This window comes from Apostichopus japonicus, chromosome 9 (genome assembly GCF_037975245.1).
Source record: "Apostichopus japonicus isolate 1M-3 chromosome 9, ASM3797524v1, whole genome shotgun sequence".
NCBI lineage: Eukaryota > Metazoa > Echinodermata > Holothuroidea > Aspidochirotida > Stichopodidae > Apostichopus > Apostichopus japonicus.
Genome location: NC_092569.1, coordinates 3,539,389 through 3,556,073, shown reverse-complemented (window position 1 = coordinate 3,556,073; position 16,685 = coordinate 3,539,389). Strand labels below are relative to the sequence as shown.

The following is a 16,685-nucleotide window of genomic DNA, read 5'->3' as shown; positions in this document are numbered from 1 at the left end:
CTAGCAATTGTCTAAGTAATGTCAAAGGTCAATTTGTATTCTCGGCACTTACAAATCACATGACAGGCAGGGGAAAACCCAAGTTATTATGCCACTAGTACCAGTATTAATTGTATTCTTGACCTTCGAGCCCAATCTTTGAGAAGGAAGATTCGCAAATCTATCGTAATGAGAACTTTTTGAACGAAGGATTAAGGATAATGTAGGTTAAGAGTTTCTTTTACTGTTTATGATATTACCCTAATGATTTGGTTTATTCATAACGTTATGTCAAATTTGTGCATAGACCAACGTAAACAACTGTGTTTTTCCTACCGTACTCACCAGTACCAATAACACTAACGATGGTTAGGCTCAGACCCTGGCCTAGCTCCGCTAATGTCAATGATGTCATGATTGTGTAAGGGCAGTAGAGACCGAAGTATAAAGTACAGTAAGTTAGAATAAGACTATTTACCATACTCGACATTTTCATTTAGGCATTTATGGAAAGACCAAAGGAATTTTATCTGTGTAGGCCTATGCTCAGTCATAGAGCAATCATACTAAAGCCTAGTACGGTTGTTAAGTGTTTTGTTAATATAGGCTAGGCTTTGACTGGGTAACTGTTTCTAGGATACAACATAATGAATGAAGTGTTACCCGATTGGCACAATCGTTAAAGAGTGAATAAGCTCTACCCCTTTGCTAATTTCTTATCTCGTTCAGTTTGAAACCACAATCAATAGGCCAAGGCCTTATGGGAATAACAGAAATGACAATATAACTCGGAAATCATTGTTGCTAGAGATCCTTGGCAAAACAAGCCCAATAAGCAGTCTCACTGTAATTCACTAACACATCTTTGAGGCAGGTCCTAATAATACGGTTGTTGAAATAAGAAACTTTCCATATTGATTTATATCATAATGAGCAATTAGATATATTGTTATTGACGCTAATGCATGGCATTACTTTCTATGAGCCATGAAGGAGAACATATACATGTGATAGGCTGTGACCCTTGTGCTATACAGTGATATTTTAGTGTGCAATAAGGGAAGGGGCCTATTAGCTCTAAATTACTTGGTGCATCAGTATCGTGGTGGCATCAAAAAGTTGAACATGTTTGAAAGCAAGTCAGAGATATATAGACATGTCATGTAGCTTCCTGATTGTGAAAACACAGATGACCAACATGCCAGACATTGAGAACTCGAGTCTAAATGCAGACTGGGCACAGATTTGGGATAGGTGTACCCATTATAGAATTCCTTTAGAAAAATATAAAGTTTAACTGATAGATTCATATATTACATACTGTATGTTGCTGTTGGATTGTAATAACCATCTGAGTCTTAGACCTGAATATGTGATATAGATATGAGATATAGGGACTCAGCAACATAAACACACATTTGTTTTACAAATGTACTATTTGCGTTTAACTTGCCTGTCCTATGTCAGCGCAAATTTTCAAAAAATCTGAATTTGATGTACATTAAACAACTTTTCGCCCGTCAAACGACCTCCAAGGTGTGATTATGGTTTCAAGACAGAGATTTGGTCATCTCGTACAGTATGATCCAATATCACCCGTCCAAAAAAAAATCCTGTGTGTTCAAGTTAATTTCATTGTACATTTAGCCTGAGTTTGTTTTGTTTGTTACGGCCTTTAGTTGATGATATTTTGTTATCAATTAAATATATGTGGTTTCTCACAGAACTACAGAGCTTCTGTACAACTTTACCCCAACGAGTCTGAACGTGAGAGCCAACTCAAAATGAGGAGACAAGGAGAGTTTGGCTATGGAGCCCTGGATGACTCTGAAGGGTCATTTTTGCAAGCAAATGCAGGTAAGTTTTTCATCAGCATTTATCCTTCATGAATTATAATATTTTTTTTTCCCACTACTGGGACAAACATGCATAGATCTTAGTAGAAGTTTGGATGACATGGAGCAAAAAAAAGAGTATAATGGGGATGTTATCCCCTTGTCCATGGTCGTCAATTTAGTTCAAGCAGCGATTCTCAGTTAAATATTTTCTATGAAGGGGAAACATATTGGTTAGTGTAAGGGGCCAGACAGAATAAAAATGCCATCATATTGTACAGTACCTGTGCACAGGTTAGGCTGATAGGCTGCTCAAGCCTAACGCCTTACGGTTTCCACATGCTCAATTAATATTCTATGAAGGCTCGAGAAACATATCGACTAGTGTAAAGGGCCAGACAATAAAAATGCTATCATACTGTGTACAGGTTAGGCTGGTAGGCTGCTCTTTAAAAGCCTAAGGCCTTATGGTTTCCCACATGCTCAAATAATATTCTATGAAGGCTAGAGAAACAAATCGACTAGTGTATAAAAAATGCTATCATATTGTGTACAGGTTAGACTGGTAGGCTGCTCTTGAAAGCCTAAGGCCTTATGATGTCCACATGGTCACCTATGTAATGCAAGATCTTGGACCGATTTTATTTATTCTCTGGCCGAATTGAATTTTTTCTTCAGTCGCAGGTTTGAATTTTGCCAGGGAGCCACCTATTGAGAAGTTGTGGCATAAAGCATAATATTTTTTCCAGTAGTAATTAGCACGACCTTGCGTGTAGACTAGTTTTAGACCTGATTTGTAGCCTAAAGAGAATATGCCTCAGTGTGCAACATTTCGCACATAAAAATATAAAATTTAATGAAATATTAATTAACAACAGAAAATAGAAACCTTTGGTTCATTATAAACATATTTTGAAAAGAGCAAAGAACAGCATTTGAATAAAAAAATGCCTTTGCAAAGATTATAAGTCCTATGCTGTAACAAGTGAGTCTGTAGTTGGTGGGGAGCAATACATTGCTATTCCTTACAATTATACCTTGCGTTCCCTAAACCAGGGACCGCACCTTTAATTTCATTTGATGCAAGTCAGAAAATGCTAGGGAAGGGGTTGTTAAGAAAGAAAAATACTGCCCAACCTTTTTTGCAGAACTTTGCGATAGTTACTCAACTTTGACGAATCTGTTATGCAAGCCTCACAGTATTTTTGGTCTTAAGTATGTAAGTTACTACATCCTCTTAGAAAGCAAACTTGTGTGTAAAAAAAAAATCATCAAAAATTGATGAGATGAAACAAATATGGAATATATTTACAATTAGGAAAGTAGGAAAGAAGTACAAGGCAAAAAGACCTTGGCAACCTACGCATCTGTGGGATTAACTGTTCCACAAGATAAATAATGAATAGGGCCTAATACCTTTGATTTTTTTTTTAAAAATTTTAAATTTAAGTGGCCTCGCACAAAATGTCTTTCCATGGCTTAAGATAACATTATCTATGTAAATGATTACAATTTATTACCGTTCATTATTACAATGATTATAAACTGTACTGAATTATCTGAGGGTGGAGAAATGACAGTATCTTGTACTTTTTATGGCAATTCATCGAATCAAGAAGGAAACCGGTACAAAGTTTGTGATCATCATCAGGAGTACACTGAGAGTTTTAATACAGTTTATAGATCATCGGTTTCAACTTGATACAGTATTCCCTGGTTATCTCTCTAAAGCAGATTTGTTCACTTCATTTGGTGAATCATTTTTATAGTTACACTGACCAAAACATTGACCAGTGAACGGAAGAAAAGCCTGCAGGTGCCCCTGTGTGGCGATTCATCCATTCTGGAAAATGATTTCATCAGTAGAAAATATGAAATAAAAAATTAAAAAAACACAATGTTGAATTATTTTTCCATTAGGTTTGTTAAAAACAAATGCTTTGGCTTACAACATGTTCCTTTTCAGAAAATGGAAAATTGGTGAAAAGTATATTTAACAAATTATTTACATATATGTAAATATATTAAAGACTGTTCAATGGCAAGCATTGTTCTTGTCTTGTTATCCTTCTCCCCCCCCCCCCCACCCCATCTAGTAACTAAAATTGACTTTCAATGGTATGGACTAGTAGAAACATGTTAAACTAATCCAATTTAGTTAAACACCAGGAAAACACATGCAATTTTCTTCCCCTCAGTTTTAATGAAATCAGCCATATGGAGAAGGGTGTCTTCTTTATTTCAAATGAATATTTTCAGCTAGTAATTTATCCCCCTCCCCCCACCTCACTATCCCCCCCCCCTGCCCAAAGTTCCAGGTAACAATTTTGATCTTATTTCAATGTAATACATATATTGTCTAAATTTTAATCTGTTTTTTTTTTTGTGTTTCAGATGAAAATAGCTTCAGAAGTTTGATTGAAAAAACTGGCAGCAGCATACAAAGAATAAGTAGCAAAGGTGAGATGAACAATTTTGAAGAAAATTAGAACTTTTTAAAGTTGTTCAAATGAAATTTGTTGAATTTAAAACTCTTGAACCCCTCTGACGATCCTAACGAATATCTGTCCAAATCGAGTATCTCTAAAATCTGCCTAAGAGACCTACGTGGTCACAATACAGTGATTATAAAAAAAAAAATAATAATTTTGTGTGGCAATGTTTTGTCATTTCTTTTGCATAATTTTGAATCATTCCTGGTTTTTGGTGGACGAACAGGTCACATTCCTAGGTATCATTGTCAGGTACGATACCCGTAGTGGGGCTTTTGAAACAAAGAATCAGGCATGAGCTTTTTCCGCAAATTCGCGGAATATCCGTGATTTCTTTTCTACCTCTGGGACAAAAACTATATCCTAACACACTGTAGCATACGCAAACTGGAGCCTATACCGTAATTTTTGCAAAGTTCCGTGATTTTTATTTTACCCCAGGCTCATTCCTGAAGAATAGAAAGTCTTTAGCTGGAAGTAAGGGGTGGGGTGGGATGTGCAGACCAGAACAACAGAGCCTATCGCAATGGGTGGCCCAATAGTCTCAGCGGACTTGCGCTGCAATTCTTGTGTCTTGAGAAAATGCTCTCTGCAAAATGAGTTTGCTGTTGAGGGCTTGAAGCCAGTGGCGGCGGAACGGGAAAATTATTGGGGGGGCTAATGTGTGGAGACTATCTATGCGGAGTGCCACCATCGGTTGGCGCAGAGCGTACAAGAAAATTTTGGGTTTTTCAAACCCCCAGATGGCCGGAAACGGCACTTCCCGAGTGTTTTATGCTGCGAATACCTAGCCCTAAAATATGGGTCTCAAGCCTACAATTTCTCAGATTGCATGTAAAAATCTGTAAAAACATTGTAATTTGTATATTCGATGGTGTTTTTAAGAGAGTAGCTATACTCGTAGTGTACTCGCAAAGACGTTTTTGAGTGCAGTAAATTACTACTTGCAATTAAATGCAATAATTAAATAAATGCCGTAAGAAAAAAACAGAAAGCATTTCTTAATGTCAACAAATGTGTAATTCCAAAACCATGTGCAGTTGCCAACAAGTTTCTATGAGCCAAGCACTGTCACGAATGCATGTACCCCAAGCATTTACTAAAATTATTACACTTATATAGTATACGTGTGCATCGGACAGATCGACAAGTATGCATTGAAAAATGGGCAGATGCACGTTTCGGAGCCTTGGTAAACATTGGGGGGGCTCATCATGCATTTGCCCCCTCAACTTTTTCATTGGGGGGCTGAGCCCCCCAAGCCCCCCCCCCCCCGGGTTCCGCCGCCACTGCTTGAAGCTCTACAAAGATACTTTTAATGTCATCTGATCCACACAAAAAAGGTGCTACACTATTTGAAATGTTAAAGGGTTATTCCAGTGGCAGACAATTTCACACTTATGTGTAGAATAATTATTCTACACTGCTAGTTGAGAAACCAATTTTCCTTCCTATTAATAATAGTCTTGTTGATTTAAGAACCCTTGGCACCTGATATATTTGGAATGTTTGCTCAGATGTCATAGTTCTCTGCATTTCGAATTTTGATCCAAATTGGCACTTTTTTGTAGTATTATTATGATTTCTCTGTGAATGAGAGCTAATTACAAACTATAAGTAAACAAAAATAAAAATGTTATGACATCATGTTGTTAGATGCCTTAACAAAAAAAAAGCAATCTTCGCCATACAATATGCTGTAAAGTTGCAGGTTTGACGTAAAAGGTGCGGAAAATTTCCACCAGCTTTATTAGGGAAAGCAGTTGACTTTGATTGGCTCCCAGAATATCCCAATAAATCTGTTCCTTTTAAACCTATATCATGACAGTAAATTGTGAATCGATCTCAAACAATGACCGTATACAATACTTCTTTTACAGTTTCAAATGTGGAGAGGTCTGTTCGCCAGATAGGAACACCATCAGATAGTGTCCACTTGAGAAATAAAATGTAAGTACTTTGAATCGACTTTTGGTAAACTGTCTGTTGAATTTTAGACGATGACTTTTGGCAAAACAACCCAGCGTAGTCGATCGATCATTCGAAAGGGTGAAATCTATGCTAAAGAGCCTACCAAAACATTGATATTTGACAAGACAAGACCGGACATTGATAAGACATTGATATTACCCGGTTCGAGTAGAGTGGAGAATGATTATTCTGGGGGGGAGGGGGGGGAGGAGGGAACATTCTAAAAGGAGAACTAACTATGTATATTTTCTTTGCGGATTGGTGCAGATATATTTTAGCACAAAAAACTTTCTTTGTGTTACATTCATGTCACTGAAGACTGGGGAAGGGTATGGGGAGGGGGGAGGGATAAGGTGAACCTCCTTGTACCTATATTACTGATATGGAAGATATTTTGACTTGTGCAATAAAGAATTACTGACTGACAAAAATATCTATTTGGTTGTAATGCCATATTTCTTTGCCTTCTTCAACCTGCCCCCATCCTTTCTCTTACCACCCCAAAGAGAAACTGGTGAACTGGTGCCGCAAGTATGTTCGATGTGATTTTAGATTACGAGAGCTTGATATTACTATCATGGCTACTTCCACTTATATATTGAATAAATATTAATAACATCTATTCAGCCCCTTACACCCTTTGAAGCCATTTCGTTATATAGCCTTCCAATTAAAAAAAGAATTTCCGGCATACCTTTTGTAGATGTGTATGCTGTGATGCTCAGAAATGTTTGTAGGAAAAAATACCCTTGTGGGAAACACCTACCTATCATTGATCAGCAAGTTATATAACATCAGATAATCTCAAATGTTATGATAAATTGCCGAATTGTTCATCAAAAGGCGAATGCACAAGAATTGGTTTGAGGGGTTGAAGTTGGTGGTAAGTAGGACTTAACAGAATAGAAAGTAAAAAATTTCCTTATCATCATTACAGAAGCCAAAAAAAAATCTGTGATATTTTCTTATTGAGGGGCGGGGGGGGAGGGTGGCAAAACTTTACACAAGGAGGGAGGGGTGTTATTTTCCGTCCCATCTCATACATCATCATACAGTTGTTTAAGTTGCATTTACGTAAATATGCAAAGTAGTGATATGTTTTTCATAGCAATTTTACACAACAAAATGCTACGCCACATGTCCATAACTTTGAAACTCTTTGTCGTCAACAGAGCCACGGTTCTTCAAGAGATCAATCACAGTGTTGTTAAAACACAAACTGATGTAAAGAGATTGAAAGACCTTGGCAGATCGCTCAGCAAGGTTCGTATTTCTGCCTCTTTCTCAAAGGAAAATCAACGTTTGTAAAGTTAATATAGCTCGAAGTTATAACCTATTTGTCGTATGAGGTCATGACCTATTCTGACCCAGGGTCAGGACCTATTGTGACCTAGGGTCTTGACCTGTAATGACCTAGGATCATGACATTCTCTCTCCAAGGTCATGGATGTTAATAGATTGAATATTTAATGGATAAAGAGTAAGATCAGGTTTAACTAATATTTAAAATCTACAAAAGCAAGAGTTCAATTTACTGGTTCTGTTTTCAGAACAAATTTCTCTCCCCATCATAAATGACATAAATTGCAGTGCTAGTCCTTTACATTAACGTTGGAAGAGATGCAAAATCTCTCGAGTAAACTAGTTTTATTTTCGAAGAAATTTTTGATTTCTTAAACCAGACCTCCTAACACACTGTTGTAACAGGTGTACATAAGCCTAGTCTACTTTGCATATAAGCTAGGAACAGGCTTGAAGTATTGTCACCGACCTTTATTAACCTTCTGAGGTAACACAGTTTTACCTCGTAGATTTAACACAGGCCATTATGCTAGAGGGTTCAAGTTCACCTGGTGTGGAGTGAATTTACAAAGATGACATAATATCCTCGGTATCGTGCAAAATGTTAAAGTCTATGTTTGCTTTTCCTTTTTACTTTGTCATTTTGGGTATTTTATTTTGTTTCTTGCTTTTTTAAATGTCAAAGCTTCTTATGCAAAGTATAATCTCAAGAAAATCACAAATTTAACTGCGAATGATGGATCGGGGAACTAAAATTATGCAAAGCTGTAACAATTAGTTATTAAGAAGTCATTAGAGCTTTTAACATTGACAAATGGTTAGTGGAGGTTCAAGTATCATGCAATTAAGACTCTTGAACTGGTAACTTTGACTCAATAACTGATATAACTATTTTGATATTCTTACATATCTAGCTGTAGTAAGATAAGGTTGGAAACAGCTAGCAAACTCTAACGTTTTATGATTTTTGAAATTTAACTCGGGCGATTGCTGTAGAAAGCTTCCTAGCAGCTTTAAATAATGGCTCGGATTGAATAACTGTTACGGCACATTCGAATTGGAAAGAGTGGAATGGGTCTGGAATTCGCCTGGATGGCCTGAAGTGAGCAACAAATACATTACCTAACAACTGACATAGTCTTACTGTGGGAGTCACAGTTTATATGTAGGCCTATCATCTCAGGGTGGGAACCTCCTAATCTTGTGTGCATATAAATTGGTGAAACAAAGTAATGCAGATTTAAATGAAGTTTGGTGAAATTTTTTCAATATATATGAAAACTTAACAAGTAATACAATTATGGTAAGGAAGATCTAGAGAGTAGGGATTTATGGCAGATATTTTACAATCTTTTTTAGGGGGGTGGGAGGGTGGTGATGGATCTTTTTATGTGGAGTAAGTATGGGGGGATGGATCAGTCTTTTTGCAATGTTGTGGTTGGTTTGTGGGATAAATTCTTCCCTTCCATAATGTGTAATATTCCTGTACTTGTCCGTTTGTAAAAAATATCACAGTCAGTCCGTTTTATCGCAATATAGCAGGTTCGTCAGAAATGAAGATACACTCGGAGAAAAAGGCAACTGGGAGATAATTATGACATAATTGTTAACCTTTTAGTATCTTAATTTTCTCTGTGATGTAACAGACCGTGACCCTTTGATTTTGCAGGAGAACAGATTACAAGAAGAAAGAATTACCAGCCAGTTTAAAAACACCGTACAAAGGTTCGCAGAGGTCCAAAAAGTAAGATGTTAACCATAATAATTGATTCTATGGTCTACGTCCTACATGCACAGACGTCCATTTCGTTACCACGGTTTTATTAAAGCAACCAGTAGTTTATATTGACAGATTTCCACAGGGATAGTTTACTGAGGGGGGTACTACAAGGAAACCTGGAAGTTATATATCAAAGTTTTAGGAACCGTAATGTTTTTACCAATATCTGCGATCCTGAGTAATGAGCTGTTGAAGTGAAGGTATTATACCCACTCTTAGTCAGCACAGTTCTCTTGTTTAGAAATATTTTGAAAAACAGTCAGAATTTGTATTTATTGATTGATCGATTGATTGGAGCTTCAAATGCAATTGTTAACATGTTATTTCTGGTAAGCATAGCCCTACATCTTTCAAAATAGCATTTTTGTTGTTGTTGAAGAGGTGACTTCATATAAATCATAGGCCAGTAAATTGTACTGATCAACCAATGCTATAATTAATACTTTCTCAGACCCTAAGAATGAAAACTAAAATGCAACCTGCATGGCAAATAGTTATTCACTATTAACAAAAGAATGTCAAATATGTAACTTCATTAAACATTTTGCTGTAAAAAACACAAACTTTCTTCTTGAGGAGTGCCCTCTCTGTCTGTGCCATCCCAAGGCCTGATTTTTGGTTTCGCGAAAGATAAAAGTATGGAGTCACTCTTACCGACCTTGCAAAATGGGGGGGGGGGTGCGGATTGCAAAGTCGGCAATGACTTTAACACGTATCGCAAAGTCGTTAATTGCTATTACGGTTAGATTCCTCCAAAACGGCAGCGTACGTTAAGTTGTACTAAAAGCCGAAGCCAAAAGTGAATTAATCAGGCCACACATCTGGAGTCTATGCATACTAAGTTCTTCAATACCGCCCTCATATTGTTTTGCAAACGTTTCATACTGTAGTTGTCATTAAGTATATATATATATATTTTTTTTCTAGAGAGTGGCCAACCAGATGAAGACTTATCCGGATTTGCCTAAACAGTCATCATTCCATCAGGAGGTAATACGATTAACCCCCTTAAAAAATTACAAACTTTAAAAAAAAAAAAAAAAAATTAAATAAAATAGTTCATTTCTCTGGCTAGATTTACCCTATTCCCATCTATTTAAAAGGAATATCTAGCATTTGATCTCAGTATGTTCAACAGTGAAAGGAGTACTACATGCTGAGTCATTGCATTATATGGCAAAGTAACAATATCGGCAAAATGTCACTTGATTATCATGACGACGTGAGAGGAATGCTGTGCCGTAGAGATGCCTCCCAGAGTATCCGACGCTCTATGGATTTAAACTGACTCTCTAGTAGTCAGACAGTTATGTAGCACTGTCCGATATACGTCGCATTGGATTGATACTGTGTGCCCTTCATGTTATAGACAAGCGTTTAAATGGGACATGGGTCATCATCATCAGCATATATGTATATATATATATATATATATATATATATATACACACATACATATATATATCCTATTGATTGTCGGGTTTGTGCAGCCCCTAATTCAGTACCATGTTCTCAATGATAATAAACTGTTTGCAGGAGCAAGAGGTCGGGTTCGATTCCGGACGAGATGTCGAATCCCAGAGGAGACGGCAGATGCAGCAGCAGGAAGAGGAAGGGATGGAATATGATCTGAACATCTTGGAGGAGAGGGAGAGACAAGTTAGAGACATTGAGGTCAGTAAATACAGCACCTTCAACCCTCGCCCAGTACTGCCTTTGGAAGTGACTCCCAGCTCCCATCGAAAATACTTGGCTCAAGTGTGTGTGTGTGGGCATTTTTTTCCGTGTTTCCAAATGGAAGATTGTTAAAAGGAGGGGTGTGACCCTGGAGACAATGAGGCCGACCCCCATTTAGGTGGTCTGGGGTCCTTCTCTTCCCCGTCCCCTCCCCCCCCCACTCCCAATCCACCTGTCCACCCTGACAACAAAATTAAATTTTGGATTCAAAATGGTGCGTTCTGAGACATATTATAAAGGTAGTAAATCAACAATCTACCTGCAAGGTTATGTTAATATATACTCCTTTTCTTTCTCGTCTTATCTTATCTTATCTTATTGTTTTTCTGTGACATCGGAGGAAAAGAGGATGTGCACCCAAACGATAACAGAAACAATGCTACATTGTCAATAATTAACAACTGCTTCTCTTACACTGTTTACCAGAGTGTTGAGCAAATCTTCATTTGATTCATTCTCCTCTCGATCTAATTACAGTCTGCCATCGTTGATGTCAACGAAATTTTCCGTGATTTGAGTGCCATGGTAGTGGAACAGGGTGACATGGTTGGTGAGTGAATCTTGTTATGCTGACCTGTATTTGTATTATATTGTACAACATTGTGTTGTATTGTACAACATTGTGTTGTATTGCACAACATTGTATTGTATTGTGCAACATTGTATTGCACAAGATTGTATTGTTTTGTATTGCACAACATTGTAAGTATTGTACAACCTTGTATTGTATTGTACAACATTGTGTTGTATTGTACAACATTGTATTGTATTGTATTATATTGTACACCATTGTGTTGTACAACTTGTATTGTATTGTACAACATTGTGTTGTATTGCACAACATTTTAAGTATTGTACAACATCGCATTGTTTAGCACAACATTGGAAGTATTGTACAACATTGTATTGTATTGTCCAACATTGTATTGTACAACATTGTATTATACAACATTGTATTATATTGTACAACATTGTATTATATTGTACAACATTGTGTTGTATTGTACAACATTGTATTGTAGTATATTGTACATTATTGTATTATATAGTACAACATTGTATTGTATTGTACAACATTGTGTTGTATTGTACAACATTGTAATGTATTGTGTATTGTACAACATTGTATTGTATGACATTGTACAACATTGTATTGTATTTGTACAGCATTGTATTGCATTGCACAACATTGTAAGTATTGTGCAACATTGTATTGTAGAACATTGTATTGTATTATATTTTATTGTATTGCAAGCACAATTATTTCTATGATAAACAGCCTTTCTGTGTCACTAACTGTCATAGGATTTGACGTTTCCTCTTTCAAGTGGCTGAGATGGTTTTCCACTCTCTCACTTATGACTGTTCTTGGTCATAAACTTTCAGGAGGGTAATACCTCTGCAATGATCAAGTTATCTGGTATGATGTTCTAGTACTCTATTTCAGGACACATTTTCCTCAGTTGCTCTATCGATCAGGTGATTCCATACACAATTTAAACTTATAAGACAAGGAATCACAAAGCCTGCTAGCTTTCTGGTGTTAAACTGGAATCATTTCCAACATGACTGCCTTTCAAAACATTGGGCTTAGTTGCTATCATTTTTTTTTACTTTTGTCATTTTTAGATTCCATCGAATCAAACGTGGAGAGGGGTGCTGATAATGTGTCGTCAGCCAGAGAGGAATTAGTCAAAGCAGAAATGTACCAGGTAAGAAATATGCCATTGCTCTCTGTTTAACATTTATATGGTATGTTTTATATAGTATACAGCCCAGCTTTTAATTTGTAGGTGCCATATTTCATCTAGCATTTATCTGTCTGTCCATCGGTCTGTGTTTCTATCTGTATGTTTTTTTTGTGTTTTTTTTAAACTTTTGTATTTATCATGTTACTCTCTTGTTCCAGGATTCATGTATAAACTGATAATAGTGAACGTGTATTTAGAAGTGAAAAAAGGTTGCCACTAGTTAAGTTTGCATAAAATAAAAATAAAAAATTGATTTTTTTTTTTTTTTTTTACAGTGATAGCGTAATATCTAGATAATAATAATAGGCTGGATATCCTTTATGACCCAGTTGAGGGTGGGGAGGGGGAAGGGAGGGGGACTAAAACTTTTGCAAATAACTTCATTGTCATGTCACAGCCACTTGTATGAAGGGAGGCATGAGCTGTTATAAGAAGGCCCTGTGACTGTTCCGTATCAAACATTTGGGACTGTTGCTTCTGTCACAGCAAGGAGACTTTGGAAAGCCTGACACAAAGTACGAATATAGAGAGTGGTATTAAGAATAATATCATTTCATGAAGCATTTTTGAATGACATTATATTTCATCTTTTTCCTCTTTAGAAAAAGGCTAGACGGAAGCAGTTATGCATCGTCTTGATTCTGGGGGTTGTTGTTGGAGCCTTAGTCCTTATGATCATCTTGTTGGTCAAGAAACCATGATCGGATCATAATTTTTTCACATCTTGACCTCCTCATCGTTTGACCAATATATGTGAAAATGGACGGAAATGGACTTCTACGAAGGGTGGTGATGACCAATCAGATGTAAATAATACAGCTAATTTTTGAAAGATTGGAAATTGAGATTTCCAGTTACCTGTTTTTTTCCCCCCCACATTTAAGGAAGTACGGTAGCACACAGATTATAGTAAAGTCCAGCAGCCACGAGGACACAATGACATGCCTTTTTATTTAATTTTTTTTCTCGAAATTTTAATTTTTCAAATAGCAGTATTAAAGCATCCAAATGTAATAATACAACTCAAAAGCTGTACTTGTTATCTTGGGGGTTCATGGTAGTGGGATACAGAAGGGGTTTAACCGTGGAATTGGAGGGGGGGGGGGGTTATAGAAGGATTGCCAATCCATCTATTATCTCCTACTTCTGATTACGTCATAATTCAGATCAAAAAAATTATCAACAAATTGATTATCAACAGTCACTCAACAGTTTTATATTTATTATATCCAAGAGGAAAGGATTGCAAGATGGGTTGGAGTGGACTGGAGAGGAGGGAGGAGAAGGGAAGGAGATTGGAGGAAGATGAGGGAAAGGTGGTAAGGGAGAGGGGTGTGAGAAGAGGAGACAGAGAGGCAGGTGCGCAGCCAGGAATTTGCAAAGGGAGGGGCGAACCTGTAGGCAAACTATCAGAGCCGTAGATTCTGCATTGAAAACTATCTAAGCGTAGCGCCACCATGGGTTGGTGCGAAGCGTACAAGAAAATTTTGGCTGAAAATTCCTCCCAGATCGCTGGAAATGGCACTTCCCAGGCCTTGTAAGTTGCATCTTAGCATTTTCGCTTTTGAAATTACTAGCCATATCATAAAAACAAAAACAAAAAATATGCTCAAGGAGGGGGTGGCTGTCCCCTTCGCCCCCCCCCTTGGCTACGCGCCTGCAGAGAGGAGAGGGAAATGGGTATGGATGGGTGATAGGTGAGAACAGGATGTGACAGAGGAGGATGGGGAGGGGGGGGGTGGGGGGAGGGCAGTAGCGGACAAAAGTAGAAAGGAGAAGCAAGTGGAATTACGATCATCTGGTGCTCAGAATGTAAACATGTAAAACTATCATGCATGATAACTGTGTTTGATTCTTCAGTAAAAATTATCTCCAATGCTTCTTAATGAAAAATCAAGTATTAATAATTGTTACGTTTTCATATTTTGTAAATAATAGAATCATTAATTTTCTCTACTTTGAGTCACCTACATATCATCATTGCTTTCCATATTTATTGGTACAAATATGCTTTTTTAACCCCTTTTTGTCTCTTTCACTGATTTTTTAAAAGAACTCCATGTGGCCATTAACAGTACATAAATTCTACCACCACCCACACCCCCCCCTTCCCTTCAACCTGCTGCCACCCAACACCACAACACAGACCCTGCCTTTCCCTACATATCACCCTGTTGCCCAAATAGCCAAAAAATATATATATATCTTTTTAAAAAGATGGCAAAAAATGTATTCAGCTCTCTGAAGACTCTCAAAGCATAGAAGATGGGGTCAAGAAATTCAGCAAGCTGTTAAGTGCCAGTTGAGAACATTTATTTAGAAAGTAGAAGTAAATAGTAACCAGTAGCCGATTATTTTATCTTTTTGAAATGTGGTCAACCAACACTTTATGCTGAATTTCGTTATCTATGTGTAATTTGCCAACAGATATGAGATCAAAACTTCAGTCACTTTAAGAATTTTGTTCACTAAAGTATACCGTCCATTACATTACGGGTGCAACCTGGTTAGCCCTCGTTCGGTTATACCCGGGGCAAAAAAAGGTGAATTTCCGGTTATCACCTGATCTACGAAGTAAACCACAGCAGAAGTCAACACAATCAATTCACATGTAGGCCTGAATGTGAATTCCACTGGAGTAAGATATGGGAGGCAGCTGTGGTTACTCCGTAGGTCCTGTGATACCCAGAAAATCACCGTTATTTCCGGGTATAAACCGAGGGCAAGGGCTAACCGAGTAACCAGGTTGAAATATCGTAATGTAGAGCAGCCATCAACTGGGTTACTTTCCGTTGGAGAAAAAACAGGCTTCTTTGATTTCACTCAAATCAATCCATACTTCATATATCTAAAATTGTATGATACTAGGATTTAACCATTACCGAGAACAGTTTATATCTAATTGCTATGAGGTACACGTTTCTTTCATAGTAATGCTTGCTTCCGTAGCCTGGAAGCAAATATGTGATGTTATAATTATTTAGCTTTCCTATTCTTTGTCTGTTTACAGTTTATGTGTTTGGTGATGCTGAATGTTCTCTGTCAAGAGTTTTTTTCTTGAAGATTTGGTATTAAAGGCATTGAAGACTCGCCCCAAACGGCGTGCGGCCATCTGAAAAAGGTTAACTTTCTGTTGCTTGCAAGTGACGTTTTGTTCGTGTCGCTACAAAATGCAGACAGTAATGAAACGTAATACCTCGTTATCCTTAGCTGGACCTGAGATGCCCATCACTGTATCGTTTATACACTGTGCTGTGGGTATTGACCGCAGCTGTATGTACTGTCTGTACACTAGTGTCTAATTACCGACAGTAGCAAGTTGTGTGTGTATTTTCTGGGATCGATCATGGTGTCTAACACTTCTGTTTACACCTCATTCGAAACTAGGTCAGATTACCGGCATTAGACGTTTCTTTTTGCGCGAGTCTTCACACCCTTCAAAGCGGATGGCATTCAATTAACTCCATATGGGGATATGTTCTTTTAATTTGGTGTCAAACCCATTTTATCTTACTTGTAGCAAACCCCACTTGTTCATTTGTACAATTTATGTCGACAAGCATGATGTATACCATTGTAACCATGGCAGAATTCTTATTTCTTTTAATTCTGATGTTCGGCTTAAGCGCAATATTGGGAATGGAAATTGATATTATTCCAGAATACAGTGGAGTACTGCATACCAAGTATATTGTGTGATTTTCTCTTTCTGATACGTGTGTCATCCTGTGCTCAAACTTACCTCCAAATGGCATTTCTCGACAGATTAAACATCAGTGAAGCCAAAGCGACATTTAACACAAGATATCAGTTCACCTGCCCCACCCCCCCCCTCCCC

General features: G+C 37.4%; 1 protein-coding gene across 2 annotated transcripts; it reads left to right on the top strand.

Annotated features, from left to right (window-relative positions):
• The first annotated feature begins 49 nt into the window (after positions 1-49).
• LOC139973343 (syntaxin-7-like) lies at positions 50-16,534 on the top strand. 2 transcript variants are annotated; one of them, XM_071979958.1, is made up of 11 exons: positions 50-202; positions 1,704-1,836; positions 4,209-4,274; positions 6,187-6,256; positions 7,450-7,540; positions 9,249-9,323; positions 10,287-10,349; positions 10,896-11,033; positions 11,574-11,646; positions 12,726-12,808; positions 13,450-16,534. In XM_071979958.1, exons 2-11 carry the CDS (start codon positions 1,764-1,766, stop codon positions 13,546-13,548), a joined length of 831 nt encoding a protein of 276 aa, XP_071836059.1. In that variant the 5' UTR covers positions 50-202; positions 1,704-1,763; the 3' UTR covers positions 13,549-16,534. The 2 variants fall into 2 exon arrangements, with proteins under 2 accessions (XP_071836059.1, XP_071836060.1); XM_071979959.1 differs by lacking the exon at positions 50-202 and adding an exon at positions 279-433.
• Positions 16,535-16,685: the final 151 nt, after the last annotated feature.